This window comes from Grammomys surdaster, unplaced genomic scaffold (assembly GCF_004785775.1).
Source record: "Grammomys surdaster isolate TR1022 unplaced genomic scaffold, NIH_TR_1.0 125789, whole genome shotgun sequence".
Classification (NCBI taxonomy): domain Eukaryota; kingdom Metazoa; phylum Chordata; class Mammalia; order Rodentia; family Muridae; genus Grammomys; species Grammomys surdaster.
In genome coordinates this window covers 2,379,743-2,390,774 of record NW_021620620.1, presented here as the reverse complement: position 1 = coordinate 2,390,774, position 11,032 = coordinate 2,379,743, and the positions used below count along the sequence as shown (strand labels likewise).

The 11,032-nt window shown below is 47.8% G+C and overlaps 1 protein-coding gene across 2 annotated transcripts; it reads right to left on the bottom strand.

Moving 5' to 3' along the window:
* Window positions 1-990: 990 nt before the first annotated feature.
* On the bottom strand, window positions 991-7,271 carry Fam25a (family with sequence similarity 25 member A). 2 transcript variants are annotated; one of them, XM_028789138.1, is made up of 3 exons: window positions 7,105-7,271; window positions 2,749-2,811; window positions 991-1,182 (listed from the first exon to the last, which is right to left on the bottom strand). In XM_028789138.1, the coding sequence occupies exons 1-3, from the start codon at window positions 7,154-7,156 to the stop codon at window positions 1,049-1,051; spliced, it is 249 nt and encodes an 82-aa protein (XP_028644971.1). In that variant the 5' UTR covers window positions 7,157-7,271; the 3' UTR covers window positions 991-1,048. The 2 variants fall into 2 exon arrangements, with proteins under 2 accessions (XP_028644971.1, XP_028644970.1); XM_028789137.1 differs by lacking the exon at window positions 7,105-7,271 and adding an exon at window positions 4,299-4,886.
* Between the last annotated feature and the right edge of the window lie 3,761 nt (window positions 7,272-11,032).

The following is an 11,032-nucleotide window of genomic DNA, read 5'->3' as shown; positions in this document are numbered from 1 at the left end:
AAGGAAAAGAGAGTCCTGGAAAAGACTAACAGTTCAAGGTTCCATAAGTCCCTAGGTAAAGGGCGTGCTGAGCAGTCATAAGGATCTGAGCTCGGTCCTCAGAACCCACCCCATAAAGCAGCCATACTGAAGATGCATACTTGTGTTCCCAGTGCTGCAGAAGTGGAGACAGCCTGCCTAGTCTCCTTGGCTAGTTGCAGGCCAGTGAGAGACCCTGTCTCAAAACACACACACACACACACACACACTCACACACACACACACACACACACAGAGAGAGAGAGAGAGAGAGAGAGAGAGAGAGAGGGAGGGAGAGGGAGAGGGAGAGGGAAAGGGAGAGGGAGAGGGAGAGGGGGAGGGGGAGGGAGAGGGAGAGGGAGAGAAAGAACTTGCTAGAATAATAGTTCCTCATCTGATTCAGGAGGTGGCAGGTGGTGCTATCTGAATAAAGGATAGAGCAGATGATTGGGCCGTGGAAGGGAAGGGTGGGACTGGGGGCCTTAGAGAGTGGGAGCAGGAGAGAGGGCAGAGGAAGAGGAGGTGGAAGATGGAGCAGAACCACATGGCCTGGAGAAGCCACAAGTAGCGAGGGATCTCATAGCTCGGGAATAAATTAATATAGTGATACATCTGCCAAGTCTAGGCATACAGCTTATAAATATAATGACTGGGTTGTGTGTTTTTATATGCGGACTTACTGTGGTAAGAAATTACCATAACAGGCAGGTATGTTGGGTGCCTCCCACTGCAGAAAGGAAGCTGGCAATGTGCAGCATTTCCATTAAAAAAAAAAAATTAGTCCTGGTGGCATTTGTCCACAATCCCACACTCAGGATGGTGGCAAACAATGCAAGACTTCAAGGTCAGCCTGAGCTACACAGCAAGTGAGTTCCAGACAGCCCACTCCACATAAGACCTCATGTCCAAAGCAAACACGACAAAAACTATTTTGGCCAGGGATTCCATCCAAAAGGAGTAAACTCAGGACTCTTCACATTTCATGATTTTTATTGACTTTCAGGAAGGACCGCCATGCCGGTGGGCGGACTCACTGTCCCAGCCTCCCCAGGCCTTCTGCAGCATGGGTGACAGCGTCAGTGATGGTGTGGGTGACCTTCTCAGTGACCTCCTTCACCACCCTGTCCCCTGACTCTTGGGCTTTCTTTAGGGCATCAGTAAGGGCTGTTAGGGAAGAAAGAAAAAGAAAAGAAGATTGTGTGAGTGAGCCACTGCGCTTCCAGCAGGAGAGGCCTGTGTGGTGAGGCCATTTTACAGGGTCAACACTGGAGCAGCACCTCTGACCACACACAAAGGGCAAAGTGCTTCTGTCAGTTTAACTTGGTTTGAAACCCCACCCCCCACTCTGTCAACCTTCAAACCGTCTCTTCACATCTGAATGAGGCATCACTAACAGCTCTGTGTGTACTGGCGACTTACACTTCATTTTTCTGGAAACTATTGACTAGTTTCATGTTGATTACTACATTGGATTTTTGTTTCTGTTATTTTATCACAGTCTGTGGCCTTCCTTTTGACTTAGCTTTCATTTTGCTTTGCTTCTTGTGTTCTCCCCACTGGCCCTTCCTATGTAAAATAGTAAAGTTCAATATTGACAAACTTATCTAATATTTTCTTTATGACTACTGGGTTGTTTTTGTTTTTTAAATCTCAGTCAAAAAGAGCCTCCCCTCGCCAAGACTGTACTAACGTCTCTTATGACACTCTGAATCTTTGTGTTCCCAAAATTCCATGTTGTAATCCTCCTCAAAATCGTCCCGTGTAGAGGCGAGAGGCAGGGTTCTGGTTAGCTTAGTGGGGTGGATGGAGCCTCGTGAGCAAGAGGGGCAACACCCAGGAAAGCAAGCTAGTACCGCCATGTGAGATGTGAGATGACAGAAAGGTGCCACAACTTCACCAGATGCTCCTCTGCTGCCACGGGGGTGGGGGGGGGGGTTCAGACTTCAGTGCCCAGAGCAACACATTTCTTTTCCTTATTTTGCCTCTTCTTTCTTGGTGATGCTTTCTACGTCACCCAGGATAGCCTCAAACTCACAATCTTTCTGCCTCATTCTCTCCAGTTCTGGGATCTTAGACAAGCCCCATCCACTATGTCTGGCTACAGAAACAATGAATTCTGCTGTTTACAAACCGATGAATTCATGGCACTTCATTTTAGCTGTTTGAGCTTAAACAATTACAGCCTAACAGTTTAATATATTCATATATTTAAATGTAATTCCTCTTCCAGCTGGACTCTGCTTGGTTGTAGAGGGTGGAAGTGACATGTTTTGTACACTGCTCTGTTCACAGCGTAACGCATACAGAGTAAAGTTTTATATACATACATATTTAAATACATGATTGTCTAGTTTCAATGTTCTGTCCCTATGTGCTGCCACATTGCTTTTTTGCAGTATTGTCTTCTTAACATTCCACAGAGAAAACAGCCTGGATGGAGTCTAACACAAGGTACAACCTACAGATAATTGCAGATGGGGAGACTGTGCAGATAATTGCATCCCAGCTGAGAGGCTGCTACATCTGGGGCAGGGCTGGGTCTAGTTGAGCAAGAAAAGGATTAACACTCGACACGTGGGCATCCTTCCTCCCTCCCTACTTCCGTTCCCATTGTGGGGATGCAACTACTTCACAGGTTAGGCTACACCCAGCCCTCTGTCCTTTCCTTCCTCGATTCTCTCCTTCTTTCCTCCTCCCTTATTTCCCATCTCCAAACAACCTGAGCCTTACCTTTCTCTCCAACCTCCTTGGCGTGGCCCACCACCTCACTCACCACCTCCTCCACTGCGTGAACTGAAAAGAGAGGACAAATTCAGAGTGAAGGTATATGTAAGCCCACTTCCCTCGTGATGATCTGATGCCTCTAGACAATAAGACTCTGATATGCTGCTCCCAACTTAAAAGAACCCCTAGCTGCCTCCCTTCATAGTCTGACAAGACCCCTGGCTGCTGGAGATGTGCAGAGCCCTCCGTGCCGCTCCCCTCAGCAAGGAAGGGCATGGATACCTAGAACAGCCAGCTGGAAACCTGAGCCAAAGTAGGTTTGTTGGTCAGTCAGCTAGTTAGTCAGGAAGAGCTGACTGTCCTACTTCAGCAATACCTGGACATCCCCAGAGAAGCTGAGCTCCTCAAGGCAGCGCTTTCTGGAAGACAGTATCCCTACCTACCTCCAGGTTGGGGGGGTGGGAAAGGGGGTTGTGAGAGCATGCTAGAACACAAATTGCAGAGACAGAACTACTTCTAATACCACCTTCTATTGCTGTGTCCCTCACAACTCAGAAGGCTGGAAGATTAAGAAGGGGGTCAGGGGCTGGAAAGATGACTCAGCAGTTAAGGGCACTGGCTGCACTTTCCAGAGGTCCTGAGTTCAATTCCTAGCATCCACATGGTGGCTCACAACCATCTGTAATGGGATCCGATGCCCTCTTCTGATGTGTCTGAAGACAGCTACAATGTATTCATATAAATAAAATAAATAAATAAATAATTCTTTTTTAAAAAAAAGAGGAAGAAAAAGAAGGAGAAGAAGAGGGTCAGATCCCTGCTGGGTTAAGAATGAAGTAAGTGCTGATATGTCTACCACAGCCGTTTCCACAGAGATCACCAACTTGACACAGGTGTTTATCTGTGTCCCGGTTGGGACTCGTATGAACACGTACCGACAGACCTTGACTGGCAGAACCATGTCGTAGGTTCTTGGAAGAAATAAAAAGACGTTTTAGACTTTGAGCTCCATGGTTTCATAATAAAAGAACCTTTGAAGCTTTAAAGTATGGTGAAAATAAAAATCCACCCTCTTATTTTTCTACATAAACTGATCTAACTAGGCAGGATTTTTTTTTCATTTTGCTTTATAGTTCTTGCAAAAATCCAGAGCCTTGCATAGACAAATGTTCTACCACCAAGCTACAGCCTCAGACCCTGAAATAAGCAGTACTAACTAACGTAAAAGGTACTCTAGGCTTCCAGAATGAAGGACCCAAGCCACCTGTTCCTCTCCTAGAACCTGGGTTCTGCTGGCCTCCTGGAGTCTCCTTGGGGTTGGCCTACTCTTGATCAAATCCCTAGTAGGAAGCCTGCTTGGGCAGTGACTCTTCTCTGAGCAACTATCCCAGCCTCCGTGCTCCAACTTCGCTATCTCCTGGTGAGGGCCAAGCTTCCTGATGGAACTCAGCCTCAGCCTACCCAAAGATTCTTTCCTGCCTACTGGAATCAACTCTCAACAGACCCAGAGGAGTCTGCCACCAACTTCTGGGCAGATAGAAAGCCCAGGTCCTTACCTGCTCCCTCAGTGGCTTTCTCCGTGCGGTGGGCCAGGCCCTCAGCTGCCAGCTTCCCCAGGCCTCCCAGCATCTTGCAGCAGCAGGCAGTGACAGATAAAGCTCCTCGGACTGGAAGAGCATGCTTTTATATATGCCTACTACAGCCTGTCAGGCTCCAGGGCACCAAGCCCTTACCCAGCCAGCTGAGCAGATGAGTCAGATCAGAGCCTGGGTGGGGCTACCCCAGTACTGTGCACAACCCTTCTTTCAATGAGCCCCTACCTACACCCTCTAACAAGGACCCTGGGAAGCAGCGATAAAAGACAGAACTAGAGAGGTCAGATCTGAACAGGTCTGGTACCCAGGGCAAGGAGCTGTGAGAGAATAGCACTTGGGGACAACAGTCCTGCCAGGTCTTGGCTGAAATCTAAGCTCTCTAAATCTGAGCACTGATGTGTACCTGATAACAAGGCCTCTGGGCTCCCTGTCAGGGTCCCCACTATGGCCTAGTCAGGCTTTTAAAGCCTAGCACCAAAGCACCCCCCCTGAGGTCAGGCACAAGTGGACAGGCACCGCTGCCTGTCCCATTTCCAAGGACCCTGCCCCAACAGAACAGCCTTGTAGTTGCCCCTGGACAGGAGGCTCAGAGTGTTGGCTGACCATCTGGAGAGCACAGCATTGACCCATGTGGTCATCAGTCAGCTGACTTCCACTCATCCTAGCTCCCAGTTTACCCAGAACTGGGGTGGCCAGCCCATGGGAGCATCCTGGCCACTTTGTACTTTGGGGTGCAGCTTCTGGGGAAGTCTGAGTTTAGCAGTAGCCACTTAACTCTTCACATCCTAGACAATGAGGCAGAAGACCCCATCACCACTTGGGGAGATCTGTCTCTAACTAGAATTCCCCCAAGGAGCAGTTCTACAGCTTCCTGGTATGTCAGATGCAGAGGGTTAGGCTTCCTCCCTCATTACTCAAGATAGTCAGAGATCCCTCAAGCCGCATTCCACATGTTACCTCCTTTAATCACTAGTCCAAACAAAGCCTCAGTTTCTTCATCTATAAAATGGGATAGCTACACCTTCCTGGCTGTGTCATTGATAGTCAGTGGGTCAAGTATACAAGCTTCTGTAAATGCTTGTTCCCTCCTGCTCATCAAAGAAGTTCCTCTAGGCAGTAGGCCTTACTCGCTATGGCAGGGGTCTAAGGTACAGCTGGGATGTTAGACCCCTTGGAGCAAAAGAGCTGAGGGGTATGGACTCCATTGGCCTAGGGACAGGGCCAGAAGGTCATCCAATGTTCCCATTCACATAATCTAGACTATGGCTAAGGCCTCCTCCCTGTGAAGCCTCTCTCATCCCTCAAACCGGTCCTGCTAGGTATGACAGGACTTAATTAGTGTTTACCAGACCCAGGGCCCGTATAGCCCATGCCCTTTAGAGCCGAGGCCACCTCACATTCCTGTGTGGTGTTGGCAGGCCCTGGGATGTGGTTAAAGGATGCTGTGGGCAGCAGGACCTCCAGTCACATAGCCAAGCCCCATACATATCATTGCTATGTCCTTAGGGGACAAGTGGACAGACACATAATTTGGAAGAGCCCTTCTTAAGAAAAAGAAGGCCGGGGAAATGATGACTCAGTGGGCAGAGCACTCACCACATAAGCCAAAGGGCCTGAGTTCAAATCCCCAGGATCTACATAAAGTCAGCTGCAGTAGGGAGTGTCCATAATCCTACAACTAGTACAGAGAGATGGGAGGCAAAGGCAGGAGACCCCAGGACGCTTGTAGACTAGCTAGCCTGGTATGTACTCCGTCTTAAACAAGGTGGTAGGTGAGGGCTGATACCCTATGTTGTCCTCTGACCACGCACGTGTCATAGCACACACATGCCTGCTGTGTTCATATACACAATGTATACACACACACACAAAGACATTTTTAAAAGAGAGAAAAGAACACAAGAATGTGATTTTTGCTACTTGCATAACTGCGCATACATATATATTAATATACATATATATGTATATATATATATGCATACATACATACACACACACACACACATATTCTCATGGTGAGAAAATGACCATGAAAGTGAGGTAGGTCCAGTCCTCCTTATCTTTCCCCACTTAAGACAAAGTTCCGTGTATCCCTTCCACTTGGGGTATTAGGCTGGGAAAGGAGTGTACAGCTGGTGGAGGTGGGGCTTCAAAATGCATGGAGATTCTTCAGGAACCATCAAAGACCCTGTTTCCATTGAGGTGCATGTGATCCCTACTCTCATAAGGGTCCTTCCTTGCTATCCCCTTGCCAGCTTTAGAATGGCTTCTGGACCCCTCCCTATAGACCCCTGCTTAGTTCTCAGCCTCTCTGAAGCTCACCAGCCCCAACAGACTCTTTTCAAAAGTCAGCCCACACAGCCCAAGGTGCTGTCCCTTTCCCCTGCCCTTCAGGCCCCACTGCCCAGGGACGCTGCTCTTTTTAGGACACTGTCTCCGGGTGAGCACTCCAGTGATGTCACACTACTACCCTTTGCCCAGACACACACCCCCAAATGCCTGGCCAGGAAAAATAGAAGGACTAGGAGAGGCCGAACTGTCCAGAGATGGACTTAGTTCCCTGACCCTATGGCTCTGGCCCTGGTCCAGTCTTACTGGTCATTCAGTTCCCACTATGACCTGTTCCCTGTTCTCTCAAGCCACCCTGAGTGTCCTGAAAGCTCCTCCGTGCTCCTCCTTTAGACTCTTGAGACTGAATCCCTTTCTAGCCAAAGATTATCCTAACCATGATGGATTCTGGTCTGTGTCACCGGGCAGCTTTACTTGCCTGCTTGAGGTTGAAGATACCTCAGGTGGGGGTCTGTCCTCCATTGCCCCATCTTGGAAGACACTCCAGGGGAGCAACCCTTGAACACAGACACCCAGACAAACTTATCCTGAGCCAGCTGGTCAAGTTCAGTCTTCCTTTGGTCAGGGAGAATCTGGCTTTGACAGGAGTGAACTAATTTTCCAAGTAGAATTTGCTCAGCAACCCAGTTTGGCAAAGGACCTGCTAGCTGAATCATCAAGTCGAGGAAAGCTGATTTTTCAAATACCAATTACCACTTAGCAAACATCAGTGCTCTTTTTAAAATGTTTACTTTGAGTGGATAAATACATAGGCTGTCTCATGTCTGACTGTCTCAAACATCCAAAGGATGGTCGTCCATGCTGCCCCTGCTGCCTTCACACTTCAGCTCACAGATCTGAGTTTGTACTGTATACAGTACCCACAAATCCTGCACATGCTGAGTTCTCCCAACCTTGTTCATCCAAACTCTTATAGACTTGACTTGTGGGTCACCAAAGGAAGCTATACTCAACAGGCTGTGTCATCCTACACATATCCAGGATATCAGCGAGACCCCCTGGTAGAAGCCAGAGAGCTCAAGAAAAAGGACCATTCACAGGGGCAAACAATAAGAGAGACACTCATCATCAGAAATTACAGCAGCGGGGGCTGGAGAGATGGCTCAGTGGTTAAGAGCACTGACTGCTCTTCCAGAGGTCCTGAGTTCAAATCCCAGCAACCACATGGTGGCTCACAACCATCTGTAATGAGATTTGATGCCCTCTTCTGGTGTGTCTGAAGACAGCTACAGTGTACTCATAAATAAAAGAAATAAATTAAAAAAAAAGAAGAAATTACAGCAGCTATTATCTCTCTGGATATCTCAGAGGGGCATGAGATTCCCTGTCTCCTGGAGCTGAGGCTGAGGAAGAGTCAAGGGACAGAAGCTGCAGCCATCATCAGAGAAACACGGCCACTTCTAAACCATGTACAAGGAGGCTGCTGGGAAAATAGCTACCTCCACTCTTCCTCTTCAGATTCCAACCAGCATCTTCCCCCTGACTAGTCCCAGTCAGGCTCAGAGCCAGGAGCCCAGGTAATGCAACCCAGGCGAGCAGTCCAGGGAGGAGCTGGTAGAGACTGGGTGTCAAGAGGGATCAAAATACCAGTTTATCCTTCCAGAAACAGTGGCTTAGTTCTAAGTCGCCTCTCCCTCCTCCTTAGAATTGTGTGGAACAACAAAAGCAAGCCCATCGTCGAGCTTAATTTCAGAGTTGGTACTGCTGCCGTTAAAAGCAGCGTGGTGATTCATTGAAATACTGCAACCAGGATGATATGATCCTGACTCCTTCTGGCTGGAGACCCAAAGGAAATGGAAAGGAGTGTCTTGAAGAAATACCCGTACCCCTATGTTCTCTGCAGAATTAGCCCATAATAGCTAAGATTCGGAAACAGCCAGATGTCCATCAAGAGTGATTTAGCTGGGTGTGTGGTACTGCATGTTTGCAATCTCGAACTTGGTCCGCAGAAGCAGGAATATCAGGAGTTCAAAGTCAACCTCAGCTATATAATGAGTTTGAGGTTAGCACAAGCTATGTGAGACCCGGTCTCAAGAGAAAGAAAGAAACAAACAAAACCAACCAAACAAACAAAACCAAGCAACAAAAAGTGGCTAACAGGAGTTCACTCTGTATGCACAACACAATATTAACCAGTTTGAAAGAGCAAGGCTTTGCCATTTGCAGTAACATAGGCCCCCAACATTTTGCTAACCGAAACAATCAGAGTGTAGACAGACAAATGTTGAGTGATCTCACTTATATGTGATGTCTACAGAAGCCAAATCCACAGGTGCAGAGAGTAGTGACTACAGGGATGGGAGGAAAGAAAGGCACACTGAATAGTGCTGGCAGTGTGGCTCCAGTGACAGGATGCTTGCCTATCATGCATAAAGCCCTGAGTTCAATTTCCAGCTCAAGATAAACCAGATATGGTGGCACACACCTCTCATCTCAGCACTCAGCACTAGGCAAGATGATTAGACATTCAAGGTCACCTTCAACTGTATTACACGCTTGAGGCCAGCCTGGAACCCACAAGTCCCTGTTTTTAAAAACCAACCAGACCACCAGATTACCTTTCCACTTGGGCAGGGCTACAGAACACCATGAAATAATTAGTGAGCAGGCGGTTACTCCAGGCTGCCTCTTTGTGGAAGGATTAAGGCAGAGGACCTTCATTATCTTGCTAATTGAAACTGGGTGCAGTTTCTTTAGTCCAGCCCTCTGGAAGGGACAGATAAACAGATGGGTTTCATCTTGGTTACATGGAACTTTAGCATGAGTGACTCCATTTTGATTTTTTTGTTTGTTTGGTTTTTGTTTTTTTGTTTTGTTTGTTTTTGGTTTTTTTTTGGGGGGGGGTGTAGAGATAGGGCCTCTCGGGCTGTCCTGGAACTCACTATGTAGACCTCTATCCCAACACCTGCCCCCACCTCAGCCCCCTGAATGCTGGAATTAAGGGCATGGAGCAAAGTGATATTGCAGATTAAGGGGGAGGGGCGACTGTTCAAATTGAAGGCAGGCTGCATGAGTGAAAATACTCAAGGGGCTTCCTTTTATGGGGTTCAAGGGAAAGAGGGGCTGGCTTCTAGTGTGTAGTTTCTACTCTGATAGTATAGGCCTTCTATTCATTTTTCTTACTGAACATGTCCTTCCCATAATGCATCTAATTTTAAATATATGCCCACCCAATTATACAGCAGCAGAAAATAATAAATAGGGAATTGTCTCTAAAACGTTACTAGAGGACACAACTTTGCCTCGCTGCACAAACACTCAAAGCTAGGTCAGGCCAGATTGACACTTGTATTCATCAGTGGATAGGATAGAAATTGTCTAAATTTGACTGTTACTGGAGGTAGGAAACCTAAACTATTGTTCAAAGAGGGGGTTCATGTAGCCAAATGCAGGTGGAGGTCAAGGGGCTCTGAGGCCGGAAAGTCCATTTGGAGAGGGGTATGTGGGTATACAGTAGAAGCAGATGAAAGAATTAGGCTGTCAAGTGCATTATTACAAGAGGAGGCAGTGTGCATAGCCAAAACCAAATGGGGGTAGGGAGTAGGGGGGTTGGGAGGGGGAGTAGGGTATGGGGGTGTGTTGAGACCAAAGTGCTAAATTTTCTCCTGTGCCTGCCAGGCTCATTAAAAACTTGGGATATCCAGGCCTCAGGGCCCGTGCCTCTATTTTCAGCTACTACAGAAAAGGCCTCCCTAGGACACCAAATCCCTCTCCACCAGCAAACACGGGCAAGTTAGTGAGACTTCCCATCTCAAGGTAAAGGGGCCAGTGATGTAAAGTGTGCCTAGCTAGCATGTATGAAGTACACAGCCCTTCCTGACCAAAAACTGTATATTTCTCTTATGTGTTGTGTTTGGCCTGCATGTATCTGCCTGTATGTGTACTGTGTGTATGCCATGTCCTTGAAAGTGAGACTGGAACTGCAGCTGCGTGTGAGGCACCATGGGAGCCGCATCCCGGTGGTCTACAACAGCAGCGACTGCAGAGGCACTCTCTACACCCACACCTTTCTTTCTTTCTTTTTTTTTTTTTATTGGATGATTTATTTACATTTCCTATGTTGTCCCCTTACCCCATCCCCCACCACCCCCTCGGAACCCCCAATCCCCTCGCCCCTCCTCCTTCTTCTCTGTGGATGTAACCTCTATCTACCCCCCCCACTCCCACCTCCCCACCCTCAAAATTCCCACCCCCTGGGGCATCCAGCCTTCATGAGGTCAAGGTTCTCTTCTTCCACCTATGCCCAGCAGGGCCCTCCACTTTTTTTTTTGTTTTTTTTGTTTTTTCGAGACAGGGTTTCTCTGTATAGCCCGGGCTGTCCTGGAACTCACTCTGTAGACCAGGCT